Source organism: Pseudorca crassidens, chromosome 14, assembly GCF_039906515.1.
Source record: "Pseudorca crassidens isolate mPseCra1 chromosome 14, mPseCra1.hap1, whole genome shotgun sequence".
Taxonomy (NCBI): Eukaryota; Metazoa; Chordata; class Mammalia; order Artiodactyla; family Delphinidae; genus Pseudorca; species Pseudorca crassidens.
In genome coordinates this window covers 61,291,669-61,310,532 of record NC_090309.1, presented here as the reverse complement: position 1 = coordinate 61,310,532, position 18,864 = coordinate 61,291,669, and the positions used below count along the sequence as shown (strand labels likewise).

Sequence of the window (18,864 nt, the reverse complement as noted above, 5' to 3'; positions counted from 1 at the left end):
CCAATCCCACCCTTTATCCGGCTCCGAGCCTGAATTCAGCTCCCCCCGCCTCCAGCCTGAGCGTGGACAGCCTCAGCTGCCGACCCCCGCCAGGCCCGGTCTCAGGGCCTGGGATCCTAATGCTCCAGACTCACCGGCCCCTGCCAGACAGGCTGTATCCCACCGGGCCGGGAGGCGCCTCAGACCCTGACCACTCCGGGATAGGGAGTTGGTAGAAGGGTCCGCACACTGACTACTGGGGCGACGCGCAGACCACGCACACGGTAATACATCCCTCATACGCGGCAGGGGAGGCCGCCCCGGGCTCGCAGCACTGCTTCCCGTGGCGTCTGTTAGGACGCGGCGCCCACCGGGATCTCACCTGGAGCGGCTCCGCAGCGGCCCAGCTGCAGCGGCCCAGCCCTGGCGCCTTCTGATTCGCTCAACCTCGGGCCTTTGCCTATTCGCTTCCGGGTGAGAGGTGCCTGGTCGCCCTAGCAACCAAGTCGCAGTCTGCGCTGAGCTACTGTTTCCTTCCCTCCAGGCCACAGAGCTGGCGGCCCAGGGGGAATCGCAGAGTCCAGAAAATCTCTCCAGCACCCCTTTGTCAAGTGAGTGTCCCATCCTCCCAACGCCCCTTTAAGTAGAGCTCGCACTGAGCCGGAGCCGGCCCCTGGCAACTCCGGTACAGGTGTGACATATTTCCTGAGCGTGGTGGGATGGGGGCGCGGAGAACCCGTGCTGTGGGAATCTGGAGACCTGGATTCTAGCTCTCATTCGGCCGTCGATTCGCTGTTGTGACACCTTAGGGAAGTGCCAACGTCTCTGGTTTCAGTTTCCTCTCTGTTGCCAGTCTCGATCTCTTTGGTTCCCTCCCTCTAGCTCTAACAGTCCAAAGTTTCGGATGTGGAACCATTTAAGGGCAATTGAAATAGTTCGGTTTCTTGTATGATCACGTTTAGTAAGCCTTTAGCGAATGCTTCCCAAGTGCCACTCAATCACTAAACTTTCAGTTCCTACCTGTTAGTACTAAGCACTGAGCTGGACACTAGGGTGGGAAAAGAGATTTAACTAATCCGTGATCCTGACCCAGAGGAGTGGAGTGTGAGAAGGGACTCCGGCACAAAAGCGTTATTTTAATAGGGCCCTAAGTACTACATTAGGGATAGACCTCCTGGGGGCTCCTGGAGGAGACTGGGGGTGAGGGGAGATATGAAAGGCCTTGTCAGGTGATATCTGTTTTCCTTTATGCCTCTTTCCGGGAAAAATTTTCAACCTTGTGTTCCAGTTCACTAATTTACTTTTCAACGGTATTCATTCTGCTATTCAGCCCTTCTAAAGAGGTTTATTTCAACAATTACATTATTCATTTCCTAGATTGCTAATTATTTTTTCATAAGCATCTGCTCCTGTCTCAAGGCTGCTGTACCCTCCCTTTCTCTCTGATGATGTTTAAGTCTTCTGCCTATTGTGTTATTAACTCTGTTTCCTCAGAGGGGATGAGCTTCCAGCCTTTCTCAACTGGCACTCATTAATTTTTCAATTAAAAAGATCAGTTCTCTTGTCCCATCCACAGAGATTCTGATTCAGCAGTGTGGAAGGGCGTAGGAACTTGTAAAGCATCCCAGATGATTCTAATGGATGGCCACACTTTGAGTAACATTCTAGTAGACTATTGTCCTAGAAGTTATAGTTTACTTATCTTCACATACGTTTTCTTCGGTATTGGCAAAAATTAGTTGCTAATGTTTTAGTCCACTAAATGTCCCAGGGCCCTGAGGCATCGATTCCACCCCTCCCCCACCCCCCAGGCCTGCGGTTGTCTTTGTCCCTTTTTCACCTGGTCTCCATTCCAATCTCATTCTGTTTGGACCCCACTCCCTCCCCCACCCCTTCTCACTTACTGTCTTTCTTTATTTTCTATTTCCTTCCACTGCCAAATCAGAGATTGCTCACTCTACCTTACCTCTGTGGGACAATCAATAGATCATGTACCCAAGAGAAATAAAAACATATGTCCACACAAAAAACTATACATGAATGTTCATAGCATTATTCATAACAGCCAAAACTGGAAACAACCCAACTGGCCATCAACTGATGAATAGATAAACAAAATGCGTTATTTTTGTAGCATGGACTATTCGGCAATAAAAAGTGGTGAAATACTGATACATGCTACAACATGGATGAACCTTGAAGCTAAGTAAAAGAAGCTAATCACAAAGGACCACATATTGTATGATTCCATTTCTATGAACTATCTAGAATACACCAGTACATAGAGACAGAGAGTAGCTTAGTGGTTGCCAGGGGTTGGGTGAGTTTTAGGGTAATGGAGAGTAACTGCTAATATGTACAGGATTTCTTTTGGGGGTGATTAAAATATTGAAAAATTAGATTGTGGTGACAGTTACACAACTCTGAGTATGCTAAAAAATGAATTTTGTATACTTTTAAAGGGTAACTTTGGTGGTATGTGAATTATATATTAATAAAGCTGTTATAATAAACAAGTAAAAATTGATCATCTAGACAAAATCATTTATTTCCCCAGGACCCTACACTAGACTATGGAAATGCCATGTAATCATGATATGCTTGTGATCATATGAAGTGAGTCTATTTGGTTAGCTCTTAAAGCAAATATGTTATAGGTCTTATGATGTAAAAATATTTAAGCTTATGTGACTTTTCTGAAATCTTTTAAAACAGCTCCAGAAGTATTTAAGATAAACTTTATATTTCCAAATGGAGACAAGTATGGTAAGCATACATTTCAATTACTTTTTTCTATACAGACTAAAATTAAGTAGATTAAGGGTACAAAACTGAGACTGTTACACTTTATAAAACTACTACTGAGATATTAACTCCATTAAATAAAATAACATAGAAATACTAATGGAGGAACAGATTTTAAATCTAAACTCTAATGTTAAGTATAGACAGTGTGCCTTGGAAAGCTATGGGAGGGCCATAGCCATATGTCAATCTTCTGGGCCCTTGAGTGTCAATGATTACAAGACATTGGTCCACAGAGCTCCTCATCTCTGGTCTCATCAATTTCAGTGCTAGGAAGCCAAAGAGACCCATAGGGGATGCAGTTCTGATTAAACCTGAACATAAATATTTTATTACTTAGTCAAACAGGGTTCCCTTTTATAATCTTCAGTATTTCTCTCTTGTTTAGATGGGGATTGTACAAGAACATCTTCTGGAATATTTGAGAGAAATGGCATAGGTATTCATACCACTCCTAATGGGATTGTCTACACAGGAAGCTGGAAAGATGACAAGGTATTATTGTTGTTTTGAGCAGTGGATAAGTAACTCTATTGGTTAAATGATTCCAGGCATTTCACCATTAATCAAAAAACACATACGAGTAGACCATGCAATAAAAATAAAAAATGATTATATTTAACATATATGAACATAAGAATAGTATTAAACTCAGGCAGAGAGCTAATTATCATCATCTTTCTTATTTCCTATTCATTGAGCAAAGTGAACTCATTACATACTTTTCTCATTGAATCCTCATAGCAGCCTCATGAGTCAGATACCATTAATGTTCCTATTTTACAATTGAGGGAAATCAGGCTCAGATTTCTTGCCCAGCTAGTAAGTGATGAAACAAAAATGTGTTCTCAGGTCTGCCTGAATACAAATTTTTGTTCTTAACAACTTCTTTGTGCCATTTCTGGGCTAACTAAACTGGTTGTCCTTTAAGCTTTTTGATATAGTCAAGGTATCTTGAGGACTCCTGTTATTATCATCATGGACCCCCAAGATGTTCAAGTGCCCCAGATCAGAAACATTGACTTGGTGAGCTTCACAGAAAGATACATACAAAGGACTGTGATAAAATGTTATCTTATTTTTGTGAAAATAAAGGATGATACAATGATAGATTAAATAATAACAAAGTAGATGATAGACATATGTGTACATTTTTGAAATGTTCTAGGGAACTGAAGATTAGTTACTGAGGTAATTTCCTTTGTTACAAACAGATGAATGGTTTTGGAAGACTTGAGCATTTTTCAGGAGCAGTATATGAAGGAAACTTTAAGGACAATATGTTTCATGGACTGGGGACTTATACATTCCCAACTGGGGCAAAGTACACTGGAAATTTCAATGAAAATAGGTAAGTTTAAAATAAAATGTCATTGTAGTTCTAAAAGTCTTTTCAGGCACATTCGCTTAAAAACTTAGTTAATGCTAAATTTCTTTTGTAATGTATTTAGTTAAAATATATTTATAATATATTTTGGAAAATTTGGTTTATATGTTGGGGAAAAAAATGTTATAAGAGAGGCTAAGGCCATCATGAGCCTCCAAAAGAAAATATCGTTCTTGGTGATAATCTATTAGACTTTTCATTTATTTCCTCTTGACTTCTGTTCCTATAGAACTTTTTGCAGTCATATTGGAAATGGAAAGCTTGTTGCAATTATTGAGAATATTTAGGCCAAAAATTATTTTCACTTGAAATATCTTGATAAACTTTTTTTTTTAGTTTTAAATTTTATTTTTTCTTCCAGTTTGAGATATAATTGGCATACACCGCTGTACAAATTCAAGGTATACAGCATAATGATTCGACTTACATACATCATGAAGTGATTACCACAATAAATTTAGTGAACATTCATCATCTCACATTGACACAAAATAAAAGAAAAAGAAAAAAATATTTTTCCTTGTGATGAGAACTAAGGATTTTCTCTCTTAACAACTTTTACATATAACATACAGCAGTGTTAATTATATTTATCATGTTGTACATCACATTCCCTAGTACTTTATTTATCTTGTAACTGGAAGTTTGTACCTTTTGACCACCTTCCTCCAAATCCCTACCCCTACCCTCCACCATGTATCTTCCCAAGCTTAATCCTCACACCAAATACCATGCCGTGTCATCCAGAGGTTCATGGTTCATTTATAACTACCCCTTTATTATTTCCAGAATTGAAAATGCAACCTAATTTTTATGAAGTGGTTGATACATATTGAGGAGGGTAGAAAGTGTTCACCTATTCTGATGCCAAGTCTATGATGACAACATGTAAACTTTTCCCACTGATGTTAATAAAGGGAGAAAACTCTAACCCATGGGATAAAGGTCTGTTTGGTTATGTGAAGTGCATTTTCACCACTCTGAAGAGTCCAGAAAACACCAGCATAGAGCATAGCACCTCAAACATAGTTGAAGGTCAATAAACATTGGTTGAATAAAGGAATGAACTAATTAAGCCAGATAACCAATATAAACTTTTCACTTTTTTGACTGTTTTGGTCTAAACTAAGCATATGTAATCCTAAAATCTTAGACACCAAAATTTGTATAATGACAATATTTGTTTGGAATAGTAATTTCTTTTTTTGTTTGTAGGATGTGAAAGCAGGATGTCAGGTTTTAGAACAAAATTTGATAATGGAGAGATATAATTCTTCAGACATAGTATATAATATACTGGACAATCATATCTGGACCATAAAGTTTTGGTCTTGGTTAATGAACACACTTATTTTTTACTATTGCAGGGTGGAAGGTGAAGGACAATACACTGATATCCACGGACTCGAATGGTGTGGTAACTTTCATTTCACAGCTGCTCCAGGCCTGAGGCTAAAGCTCCACATGTAGATATTCTGCATTGAAGTTTTAATGTGGTAATTGCAGCTTTTAGTTGTAAGGAAAACAGCTAAATGTCATCTGCAGTAACTTCATACACTACCTATATATTGTAATTTTGCCAATAAAACCATCACTCATTTATGCTTTTTTGAACTTTCTTTTGATCATCTTATAATTAGTTTAAAATAAATTATGTAGGGACTGCCTTGGCGGTCCAGTGGTTAAGACTCCGTGCTTCCACTGCAGGGGGCACAGGTTCAATACCTGGTCTGGGAACTAAGATCCTGCATGCCACACGGTGTGGCCAAAAAAGGGGGGGGGGGAGAAAGAAAAGAAATTAACGTGATTCAATTGAGAGTTTGCTTATTTTAAGAAAAACTATGCAGATCTTGACAAAGTCAATTTCCAATCCTGTGCCTGAGTTTTGTCATCTTTAAAAAGTATATCTGGGCTTCCCTAGTAGTGCAGTGGTTAAGAATCCACCTGCCAACGCAAGGAACAAGGGTTTGAGCCCTGGTCTGGGAAAATCCCACATGCCGCGGAGCAGCTAAGCTCGTGCACCCCAACTACTGAGCCTGTGCTCTAGAGCCCGTGAGCCACAACTACTGAAGCCCGCGCGCCTAGAGCCCGTGCTCCGCAGCAAGAGAAGCCACTGCGATGAGAAGCCCGCGCACCGCAACGAAGAGTAACCCCCGCTTCCTCAACCAGAGAAAGCCCACACGCAGCAATGCAGACCCAACGCAGCCAAAAATAAAATAAATGTATATATATATATATATATATATATATATATATATATATATATATATATATATAAAGTAGGGCTTCCCTGGTGGTGCAGTGGTTGAGAGTCCGCCTGCCGATGCAGGGGACACGGGTTCGTGCCCCGGTCCAGGAAGATCCCACATGCCATGGAGCGGCTACGCCCGTGAACCATCGCCGCTGAGCCTGCTCATCCCGAGCCTGTGCTCCACAACGGGAGAGGCCACAACAGTGAGAGGCCCGCATACCGCAACAACAACAACAACAAAAAATATATATATATATATATATCTGTGTGTTAAAGGAAACTATCAAGAAAATGAAAGAACAATCCACAGAATAGGAGAAAACATTTGCAAATCATATATCTGGTAAAGGTTTAGTTTTCAGTATACAGAACTCATATATAAATATATATAAATAAAAAGACAACCCAGTTTAAATATGGACAAAGGATTTGCATAGACATTTCTTCAGAGAAGATATACAAATGTCTGATAAGCAAACGAAAGATGTTCAACATTATTACTCTTTAGGGAAATGCAAATTAAACCCACAATAAGATACCACTTCCCAGGACTTCCCTGGTGGCGTAGTGGTTAAGACTCTGTGCTCCGAATGCAGGGGGCTTGGGTTCGATCCCTGGTCAGAGAACTAGATCCCATGTGCATGCTGCAACTAAGAGTGCACATGGCACAACAAAGGAGCCTGCCTACCACAACTAAGGAGCCCATGTGCCACAACTAAGGAGCCTGCCTGCCACAACTAAGACCTGGCACAACTAAATAAATAAATAATAAAAAAAAATACCACTTCCCAATCTCTAGGATGGCTATATTTAAAAAGACATAATAACAGAGATTGGCAAGGATGTGGAGAAATTGGAAACCCCAAATATTTCTGGTGGGAATGAAAAATGGTACAGCCGCTGAGGAAAACAGTTTCTCAAAAAGTTGACATAGGACTTCCCTGGTGGCGCAGTGGTTAAGAATCTGCCTGCCAATGCAGCGGACACAGGTTCAAGCCCTGGTCCGGGAAGATCCCACATGCCGTGGAGCAACAAAGCCCGGGCACCACAACTACTGAGCCTGCGCTCTAGAGCCTGCGAGCCACAACTACTGAAGCCCGCGTGCCACAACTACTGAAGCCTGCGTGCCGAGAGCCCGTGCTCTGCAACAAGAGAAGCCACCACGATGTGAAGCCCACACGCTGCAATGAAGAGTAGCCCCCGCTCACCGCAACCAGAGAAAGCCCGTGTGCAGCAACAAAGACCCAACGCAGCAATAATAAAATATAAAATGAATAAATAAATCTTTAAAGAAAAAAAAAATTGACATAAAATTACCATATGTCCCAGCAATTCCTAAGTATGCACCCAAGAAAATTGACTTGTATACAAATATTTATAACAGCACTATTCATACCAGCCCAATACTGAAAACCCAGATGTCCATCAACTGATGAATGGATAAATAAAATGTGATATATATGTACAATGGAATGTTATTCAGCCATAAAAAGGAATGAAGTATTGACACATGCTCTAACATAAATCAACCTTGAAAACATTGTACTAAGTGAAAGAAGCCAGTCACAAAAGGCCACATATTATACGGCCTTTTCTGTGAAATGTCCGGAATAGGCAAATCCATAGAGACAGGAAGTAGATTAGTGGTTGCCAGGGAGGAGGAGTTCAGAGGCATGGGACTTCTCTTTGGGGTGATGCAAACGTTCTAGAATTAGTGGTTGCACAACTTGTGAACATGAAAAACCTCTGCATTGTTCATATTAAAAGGGCAAATTTTATGTATGTTATGTGTAGGGGAGCAAAATTTGCCACCCCAAAATATGTCTCTCTGGCATGAGGATTAATTTAGGGAGATTATTTTTAAGAAACAGAAGACTCCTGAAGTCTTTCTTTTTACCTCCCCCCTGAGCTGCCTAAAGAGTTTAGATAAAGGACCTCTTCCCAGAATAGAGGTATCTGCAAACAATTTAGGCTAGGTGTGGCCGGGGAAGCTGAGCAGGGCCTAGAGATCAGAGTCCACTCTGTAGCATTGTCTCTGTAGGGCCCAACAAACAATTGTTTACCAAGCGTTTGCATTTGCGTTTCCATCTCCACTTGAACTGCCCTCCTCTGAAGTCCCAAACCACTACCCTCAACATCCTCTTTTGTCTTTAGCTGATATGGTTTTTAAGGGAGGGCTTTGGCCATTTTAGTGAGCTGTTCAGTTTTCCTGATTCCCTCCTACATTATTAAACTTTTGTTTGATTTTCTCCTGTTAATCTGTCTCATGTCAAATTCATTGTAATTCTTAGACCAGCCAGAAGAATCTAGAAGGGTAGAGGAAAATTTCTCTCTGACATAGGTGAGTTATACCTCAATTTTTAAAAAGTATATCAGTGTGTGCTCATATATTCTATGCCTAAAAAGCTTCTTTACCTTTTAGATAACATAATTTTGAAATTACCAAAGCAGTACATGACAGCCACATATTAAAATTACAATAAAGACCCTAGTGTTTTTACTGAAACTATTTCTCCAAAACTGACCCCCCGCAAGATGGTGCATGTAATAGATAACTTCCATATTATATAATATTTCTTCCCTCAAAATCTTGTGAAAATTTGTATTTCTCAATATATCATTGCTAAATCCTTTTTTATTTTTTGTTGTACTACTATAAATTTGGGTTGAGATGTCTTTTAAAATGTTGAGATTAAAATAGTATTTTTTATAGCTTCTCATGATAATAACTTTGTATTTAATTTCAAAAGACCCTATTTATAAGTGTTCAAAGATACATTTTAACAATTAGACATTTTGGATATGTTGCTTAGCATTAACTGGTATGGCTTTAGAACTAAATACTTTTATTGTACTGGAATTTATAAGGAGATAAATACTGGGCAAGTTAAGGTAAGGTGAGAGGATGTTTTCAGAGACCAGGACATAAAATACAAATTCAAAACTTCTGGAAAATACAGAAATATCTGCTTTACTGAAAACTAAATTTTCCCCAATATTTTTCTTCCAATTATTTAAGGTAGCAAGATATACACTTTGCTTTTAAACTATTTAACTTTTATTGACATATAAGTAACTTATCAATGCTCAAGTCTCCAGTTTTCTAAGATACTAAAGTCATTCCTGTTAAACAGTTTTCTTTCTTTTACTCCTTGAAACTAAATGCAGTTCAGTTATTTGATTAGTTGATGCTAGAATTTGACCTGGAGCTTACATAATTAGACGAGACACTAGTTTTCCTCATTTAAAAGCCTAGTTAGCATATGACAGTCTCGTTTCCGGGGAAGTCAAACCTCTACTGCTTCTTTTTATAACATTTAAGTTAATTCAGAATCCAGATAAGCCTTGATCTGAGGACGATATAACCACAGCAAGCAACATGGGGTAAGTATGTGCTCTTATGTACTTTGAGAGGCATTGAGAGGGCAAATATTTTCATAAGAGAAGAAATCCCATAAATCCTTACTAATTTAGATTCAAAATATGCTAACTTTTATTTAAGGAAGTCATTTAAAGAAATTACTTTCTATTCAAAGTTAAAACAATTTGTAAAATATTCATTCATTTTCTTGCTTAATTTTTGTATGATGTCATAATCTGTCTTTAAAGGTTGTTAACTAATGAAACATTTAGACTGAAGAGTTTTGCCTATTTACATATTTAGTTGAAGCTGAATTAAAATTTGAGAGTAATCTTAAAGAAAGGACGACTGAATGCTTGTTTTACATGGCAGATAAATCCAATATGTGTATGCCTCTTCGGGATTAAGAATAAAGAATGGAAAAGATTAGGAATGGAAGGAGGTTAATTTATGACTTTTGTAACACAGAAAAGGGATAGAGAATTCTATCAGAGTTTACTCCTCTATGTACAGAAAAATACGTGCTAATTAGTTACATAGGAAAATTAGTGAGAATTCTAAATCCTTTGCAGGGGTTTTGGGAGCATGATGAGAAGAATTAGGTTTCACTTGAAAGCTTTCTATTCTTAAGTGAGAATAGGAATCCACTATAATTAGTATTTTATATGCTGAAACAATAGTATTCTGAAAAATATAGAAGTTTGCCTTTGTATAACCCTTATGTCCTTTTTATAGCTCCTTTTAATATAAAATTATATTTGTTGCAAATGGTATAGCCATTTAACTAAAGGCACTTCTGAAGGATTTAGCATAAACAATCAGAAGTTCATACTAAAGAAATAACTTTTTTGACACACGTTTCTTCTAGTTTCCATGAATTTAATTAATATCTATGTTTTTGCTAATATCATGGGCTCTGAAATGCAATCTAAACCAGCTTGAAACCTCAGAGACTTTTGAAAGGAAGATGATCATACTGTTGTTAATTTTTAATATAAATATAAAGGTTAATAGATAAGTGCCTTGTACAAATTTCACATACATTTGATTGATTTGATTGGGGACAGAGTTGATGAGACTCCTGGATTCTCTTTATTCCCCTCTTTCCTCTCTTTCTCTCTCTTCCTCTTCCTCCCTCTGCTTTTCTTTAATGACTGGAGCTCACCTTTTTGAGGGTCAAGGGTCACTCTAAGAATTTTTAGAAACCAGCCCACCCTCTCTGCAAAAAAATGTAAAATTACACCAAATTTTGCATATCATTTCAGGAGATTTACAGATGGTCTGACTGTGGACCCCAGGTTAAGGAATTTGATTTTGAATGTTAGGACTGGAGTATAGGTTGCTCAATATTTTTCTTAGCTTTTGAGTTTTTATTAAATGTAAGAATCTTTTAAATTAATAATCCCTGCTAATCTTCTCTCAGAGACAATGTCGAAGATGCTGATTCTCCCACTGACCAGCTCCCAACACACACACACACACACACACACACACACACACACACACGCAACTTACATGAGTGAAACACAGTTTAACCGATATCCATAGTTTTGACAATCACATTTCTGCTGTTTGTCTCCAGTGACTTGATTAATCACTTCTGCTTTCAAGAGTGCCAGGAATCACCTTGGGAATCACGGAAGAAAAAAATCCTCATTACTTTATTTCATGTATTGCTCTCAGTGCCCCACATAACATGAACTAAACCATAACTTGCAAAATATTACACAGGACACTGTTCTGATTCATAGGTTCATGATTATTTTGTTGTCAGCTCCTGCCCTTATTGAGAAAAGAGAGATTATTGGGTATGAACACCTATTTAAATCTGCCTCAATAATCAGAAAAATAAAAAGACAAAGTGGCAGCTGATTAGATGCTCAAATTTGTCCATTGGAGGAAATCTCTAGACTGTATCCCCTGAGAATGAGGAAGTAGCTATTTAGGATTTGGGGGAGGGGGTGTTATTTATCTGAAAGCTATTTGAGAACACAATGCCCTTATATGAGTCTATGCCAGCCCTTTCCATTTTGCAGGGGGCTATGCTGGCATGGTTTTAGTGAGCGATGAAGAGGCAAATATTAGAAAATTCTTATGCTCTTTAGAAAGCCACCTCCTTCTCTTAAATTTTCACTGGATTCCTTATGGAGTGTGTGTGTGTGGGGGGGAAGGGTGAGTAGAGATGGTGCATAAGGGTGGGTAAAGGGATGATAACTAAGGAGAAGTGAAAGAACCTTACCTTGTAAAATACCCTGCTACCTGCTATTTACCATAACACCTGAGCAAAGGATGAACAATGGGATAGAAGTGATGGTTGCCTTTCTTTCCTGAGATGCTTTTCAATATTCTTTCCCCATCTCCTACCAGGGTCAGTCAGTGTACCCCCAATTGATGTCTCAGGAAAATAAATGTTAAGGCTCTGCTAAAATTTTAGAACCAATAAATCCATTATTACAGCATATTCAGCCTTCTTTTAGTTTTCCAGTTTATGTAACTGTAGAGTAATTTTAAAAATTCTTTTATGGATAGATTTTCTACTTCTGGATCAGGGAATTACAGTCCGACTCTTTTTCCTGGGCAAAGCATACATTTAGCTCATGTAGTAACCTCTGAAATATTGCTTCTATCTGTGCCCTCCTTTCCTTTCTAATGGTCGCTTCCCTAATTCAGGCCATCATTACATTTTACCTGGATTATTAAAGGTGCCCACTCCCAGCCTCTCTGCAGCTGGTCTTTCCTCTACACTCACAAGAGTCATCTTCTGACTGAAGACATGTGGTCTGGTTATTCCCTTGCTTAAAATCTTTCAGTGACTCCTTATTCTCTCCACTTTGGAGCAGGCTCCCAAGAAGATATTCACCACCCTTTATCTGTCTCTAATCCACCTGTCTAGCTTTACCTTCTACTCTATCCTTGATGCTGCCTGGGATCCCTAAATCCACTGATGCATTGTAACTGTCTACCTCTGATCCTTTCCTGAGCTCCCCACCCCCCCTTTGTTTTTTTTTGTTGTTGTTGTTTGTTTGTTTTACCATTTCTACATACTGTTCAAAGCCCAGCTCAAATCCTATCTTCTTCATGACATTTTCTCTAATCCCCACAAGTGGAACTCATCTTTTCTCCTCTTAAAGTTTTAGGCACTTTATACTTTTCTTATTGCATTTTTTCTCAATCCATCATATGCTGTAGTTATTTGTGTGTCTCATCTTTCCTACTAGACTGTAAGCTCCTGGAAGCCAGAACAACGTCATCTTTATATTTCCTCCCAGGACCCGGCACAATGCCTTTTACATGGTATGTGCTTAATAAATGTCTGCTGAGTACAGATGAACTCTGCTTTTCCTATAATCCACAAAAAAACTAAAAACTTAATTTTAGCCAAAATTCCCTCTTTCTTCCCCAATAGAGTGGCCCCATTTTCCAAGTTCCTATCTGAGGAGCTCAAATGAGTGTATAATATCTAAAATATGGGTGATGCAAAAGAGAAAAGGTAAAAACAAAGACTGGAGGGCTACACTAGAGGCTTTTGAAGAGTAGAAAATCTACTGTTGATATGTAGAAAGCACACGTAGGATCAAGGGAAGTGTAAGAACACTTCTAAGAATTAAAAATGGTTCTTTGTTCAAGACAACTTCCTAGAGGACCAGCATATCATTAAGGTTGGGCTCATTTGTATATGTTGGAAAAACCAAAATAATAGTGGCTTACATAAGCTAGAAGGTTATTTCTTTCTTTCATTTAAAAAAAAAAAACTCTGTAGCCAATCTAGAGCTATTCAAGCAGTTCCTTGGTGTGAGAGACCAAGGTTCCTTCTACCTTGCTCTTCTGCCATCCTTGGTGTCTCACCTCTTGGTCCAAGAAGGTTGCTAGGACTCCACCTATCTCACTGGTGTTCAGCCAGCAGGAAGGAGGAAAGGGAAGAAAAAGATGTGTTTCCTCTTTTAAGGAAACTTCCCAAAAGTCACTCACACTATTTCTACTTGTAACTCGTGGGTAGAATCTATCTCCATGGTTACACCTACCTGTGAAGGAGAAGGGGGAATATAGTTTTTTAACTGGGTTACTATAAGAAACAGGGAAAATGGATATTGGGTGGCAACTGGCAGTGACTGACAGAGTCAGTAAGGCCATCCATTGATTCTCATATTCCTTTAGGACAAAGAACAGCATTTGCACAAAAAAGAATGTTTTAAGACAAATTTTCTGTAAAGTTAAGGGGAAAAAAAGAGCAAGCCAAGCTGGGAATAAACACAGATTCACTTAGGATAAAGGACAGGGATGTGACAAAATGACAAAGGTGACTGAGTAAGCCTTTGGTCCCCCCACTGTCCACTCCTGCATCTGGCCCCTGACCCTCAGCTTTCATCTCCCTTAATCCTCACTTCTGCACTGTGAGGTGCCTATTATTACTACTGTGCCTATTATATAGATCAAGAAACTGAAAGCCCAGAGATTCAGAGACTTGGCCAAACTGCCCAAGAGGCTTCAGATAATGAAAAAATAAATAAAACACACAGCTGGCTTGGAAACCGCTGTACTGCTCACAAAACCATATAATTCATAGAGTGTTCTCCAAAAGGATTTGTACTTACTTTTGATTGTGAATCATCTCAATTAGCCCCTACAGAAAAACCTCTTATAAACCTACTTCACTTGTCACTTGATGTAGGTGATTTCATTTAATGTGGGATACTTAGGAAAACCTCTAGATTTTTGGCTTTCATTATTTTCAGGTCAGATGAACTGCTTTGAATTCTTCTGATTCAGCAAAGCCCCCTAAGCCATGTTAGAGTATTCCAGCTATGCTTCTAAATACATAAGAATTTATTTTTATTAGTCACCCCAAAGATACAAATCATTGTGCCTACTCAGCACCAAGTGACTTAAAAACTAAAAGACTAAGAGAAACAAGAACTTTTACATTTTACATTATGTATTTTAACTATTAGAAATTTTAAACCATCAATTGCATATATAATAAAAACTTTTAGTTATGAAATTATAGGAAAAAAAGTATGGTATACATTACAAGGTACCTGTCATTATCAATGGCATTTTATTTTTTATAGAACCTCTAAAGAAATCAGGAAAGCTTCACAAAACATGGTGTGATGTCTACAGGTGGAAACAGGCCATGAGGTGAGTGAAAATTGCAAAGAACTTATTACTAGTAAGAATACATAAACTGAGAGCCTACTTTAAAACAATGTACTTGTACTTTACTTAGTTTAAACTTGTACTTGATTCTTTTTTTTTTTTAACATCTTTATTGGAGTATAATTGCTTTACAATGGTGTGTTAGTTTCTGCTTTATAACTGTACTTCATTCTTGAAGTACAAATATTACAAATTGTTTTGAAGAATTTTATAACCCTTCTTTGTTTAAAAACAAAAACAAATGGACATACTGTGGGATTCCTTTATTAGTTATAGTCAGAGCTAACAGCCACCTAATAAACCAGCCATGTTACATCAAACTTTTACCGCATTTATGTTTACTCACAGTATTGAGACAATAATGACCATGTTTTGAGTTCTATTTTTAGATGTCTTTGGGGATTGCAAAAAAACCTTTAAATGAGTAAATGAAAACATTTACTTCACATTCAACTAATATTTACTGAGTTCCTACTTATACTAGGCTTTGCGACATAATAACTATGTGCGATTTGTAAGTCTTACCCTCGTTTTACAGTTGAAGTAGGTTTATGAAGATTAAGTAAGGTTCCAGGCTCACAAAACTAAATAAGTCACAGAGCTGGAATTTGAAGCTAGATGTTTAATGCACTTAAGAGAAAAGTCCCATAGTTCAAAGCAATATTTTTAAATTTCAAATCTAAAAAGTGCACATTATAAAACAAACACTTGTTCAAGACAGAAGAGTGTAAGTAAAATGTTTAAGCCCATCCCTCCCCTACCCCATCCCTCTTTTCAAGCATAACCACTGTTAGTAGTTTGGTATAAACCCTTCCATATCTTTCCTTTTGTCCAATATGCTTTTCATTACATCACACTTCCTGCCTACTTAAAAACATCAATGAATAGAGGAGGTTGAATTTACCATATATCTGTACTAGTATAAATATCTATCTTTAAATAATAACTGAAAAGCTCATTCAGCTAACATTAGGCATCTAACTAACGAGACTCAAAGAATAGAATTCACTCTTTCTTTCCTAGGGACTCATAATCTAGTGCAGTGGTTCTTAATTTGGTTTTAAGAGAGTAAATATGGACTCTTTTGAGACTCTGATGTGAGCTCTGAACCTTCTCCCCAGAAGAAAATAAATCTGTATAAAATTCTGGCTATAATTCAGGGGATTCATGGAGACTCTGAGAGTATACGGACCCCTGATCTTGTAGAAGTAAGATTTTTAAATTAGTAATTTAACATAAATACTATAATAGAAGTGTGCACAAGATGCTATGGCAGCACAGAAAAGCAAGGACTTTACTGAGACATGTCAAGAAAGGGAAGAGTGATACTTGCACAGAAATCTTGAAGAACACAAGGAGTTTGACAGCTAGCCCAGGGTAGGGGAAGGATGTCCACTGAGGAAACAACATTTATAAATCCTAGAGGCTAGAAAGGACAGGGACCCACAAGACTGTCTTTGTGTTAGGAGCCCAGCATGTATATGAAAGTGACTAAAGAGTTTGCAGAGCTAGGTAGAGGCCAGATCATGAAGGGTTTTGTCCATTGTGATAGGATGTTTGAACTTTAGGAGTCACTGAAGGATTTTGATCAAGATTTTCATTGGTAGGTAAGAAGTCTACAATTAATGCATGACTAAATAAATTATCATGGGAATACTAATGTGGATGATAGAATAAGATATAAAAAGGAGATAAGACCATTTGATTCAGATTTGTTGGGGGATCATTGATGAAATAATATGCTATTAAAAAGATACATTGCTAAAATCAAATGGAATTGAGTGGAAGGTCACTGCTTTCACAAAGGAGATTGGGAGACTGAAGCTCTGAGATTGTATTTGTAAGATAAAGCTCAAAATTTGGGCAGTACATCTGCCCCCTCACTGCAGTGAGTCCCATGCACAGTCAAGCTAGTGTCAGTCCCTCGGGGTCTGTATCACTCCTGGTCTGCCACACCATCTTGCCTTCCACTGTCCTACAGTAACTCCTGATGCACCATTTGGTTTCCTACTGACTTTGCAAAGAGTAGGAAAAGAGAAAGAGGGTAAAACGGGTAAGGTTATCAAGTTGTTTACACTGAGCATGTATTGCTTTTATAGTTATTTTTCTAATTTTGTTTTAAAGTAATGTGGTATAAAGCCAGGCTTACAAATAATGTCATAGCTAGTTCATTTCTATTTGTCTGTACTTCACCTGATATACCTACCTAAAAATGCAATATTAGTCTCACCTCCTATTCTCGGCAGTGACTTCATAAATGAGGTAAGACTATAAAGTCTCAAAGATATTTCCCTTGATAAATATTTATTGTTCAATAAAAATTTTACTTATCAGATGCTACAAAGGCTGTGAAGACTAAACTTGTACATATATTATATATGCTATTTTGTGTGTATGATGTATTATAAGAACTTTTTAAAATACAAGAAGCATTTGGTCTTTGCCGAAGGGTAGTGCTCTGAAAGATTTCTCAGTCTACATGTATAGATAGTGAACTTTTGTTAATAAAAAATTTACAGTTTAGGTGATACAGCATTGATTTTTCCAGCTTGCCTTTCTAGCTCATTATTTTTTAAAAAATGCATCTCCTTGCTGTTAATAAAAATAAATAAGATTCCACGTTGTTTTCTTTTTTCCCCAGATTTATTGAGGTATAATTGACAAATAAAGTTATAAGATATTTAAAGTGTGCAATGTGATGATTTGATATATGTATTCATTGTGAAAGGATTTGCCCCCCCCCCTTTTTTGGTGGGGACATTTAAGTTCTACTCTTTTAGCAAATTTCAATTATATTTACAATTCAATCTTAACAACTATAGTCACCATGTTATACATTAGATCCTCAGACCTTATTCTTCTTATAACTGAGAGTTTGTACCCTTTTACCAGCCTCTCCGTATTTTTTCTTTAGGGAAAGAAATCATTAAGTATAAACATCCTCTGGAATTTAAATAAATTCAACTCAAATTTGTGTTGAGTGCCCACCACAAAAAGTTCTCAAACTTTTCATATCAGAGGAATGTGAACAAACGATATAAATGTATTTACCTTTAAAACTCAAGCTAATTTTGCATGCCTCTCTATGAACTATCTGAACATTTAAAATATATAATACTGGGCTTCCCTGGTGGCGCACTGGTTAGGTAATCCACCTGCCAATGCAGGGGACACGGGTTCGAGCCCTAGTCCGGGAAGATCCCACATGCCGCGGAGCAACTAAGCCCATGCGCCACAACTACTGAGCCTGCGCTCTAGAGCCTGCGAGCCACAACTACTGAAGCCCGCGTGCCTAGAGCCCGTGCTCCACAACAAGAGAAGCCACCGCGATGAGAAGCCTGTGGACCGCAACAAAGAGTAGCCCCCACTTGCCGTAACTAGAGAAAGCCCGTGTGCAGCAACGAAGACCCAACACAGCCAAAAATAAATAAAATAAATTAATTTAAAAAATAAAATAAGATAAAATATATAATACTTTTTAAAATTGCCTACCATTGAGTAAAATTGCTATTATAAAGAGATAATCTATGTTTATCCTGAGGCTTAAAGTCTAGCAGTCTAGTTTGATAAGAACCAGATGCTCACCAGGTGCAATGGATATGAATATGAATAGTCCCTGTCCTGGTGCAGCTTACAGTGTCGTGTGGGACACAGACAGGGCCTGTTGCCTATAAATCCCAACAGAGAGAGACACTAATAATATGGTATGAGAATGTATTAGAAGAGGGATCAACTAATGATGACTTGGAGGACCAGGGCAGGCTTCATAGAGAAGGAGGGGCTTAAATTGAGCCTTGACGGATAAGAAATAGTCATTAGGTAGGGAAAGATATTTGAGGCATAGAGGATGGAAGGAACAAAGGTATACAGGCAAGGATTTGATGAAATGCATGAACTGTGATTATCTATCTACACATCTGTATC

General features: G+C 38.1%; 3 protein-coding genes and 1 long non-coding RNA gene across 7 annotated transcripts in view; 2 read left to right on the top strand and 2 right to left on the bottom strand.

The window, feature by feature from the left end:
- Positions 1-480, bottom strand: part of DHX57 (DExH-box helicase 57) — a 57,045-nt gene extending 56,565 nt beyond the window's left edge. For 2 of the 4 annotated variants that reach the window (XM_067703207.1, XM_067703211.1), the window contains exon 1: positions 362-480. The gene's annotated coding sequence lies outside the window, so the exon portion shown is untranslated. Of the gene's footprint in view, positions 1-134; positions 262-361 lie in introns of those variants that run through there. The other 2 variants (XM_067703210.1, XM_067703208.1) reach the window with 2 other exon arrangements.
- On the top strand, positions 120-5,773 carry MORN2 (MORN repeat containing 2). Its single transcript, XM_067703858.1, has 6 exons — positions 120-207; positions 459-590; positions 2,695-2,745; positions 3,173-3,279; positions 3,999-4,135; positions 5,539-5,773. Exons 1-6 carry the CDS (start codon positions 120-122, stop codon positions 5,639-5,641), a joined length of 618 nt encoding a protein of 205 aa, XP_067559959.1. The 3' UTR covers positions 5,642-5,773.
- A 3,876-nt stretch (positions 5,774-9,649) lies between these two features.
- Positions 9,650-18,864, top strand: part of ARHGEF33 (Rho guanine nucleotide exchange factor 33) — a 79,488-nt gene continuing 70,273 nt past the window's right edge. Inside the window, exons 1-2 of the mRNA XM_067703203.1 lie at positions 9,650-9,806; positions 14,853-14,922. The gene's annotated coding sequence lies outside the window, so the exon portion shown is untranslated. The remainder of the gene's footprint in view (positions 9,807-14,852; positions 14,923-18,864) is intronic.
- Positions 10,817-18,864, bottom strand: part of LOC137205260 (uncharacterized) — a 47,415-nt gene continuing 39,367 nt past the window's right edge. Inside the window, exon 7 of the long non-coding RNA XR_010934075.1 lies at positions 10,817-11,409. This is a non-coding gene — a long non-coding RNA (uncharacterized lncRNA). The remainder of the gene's footprint in view (positions 11,410-18,864) is intronic.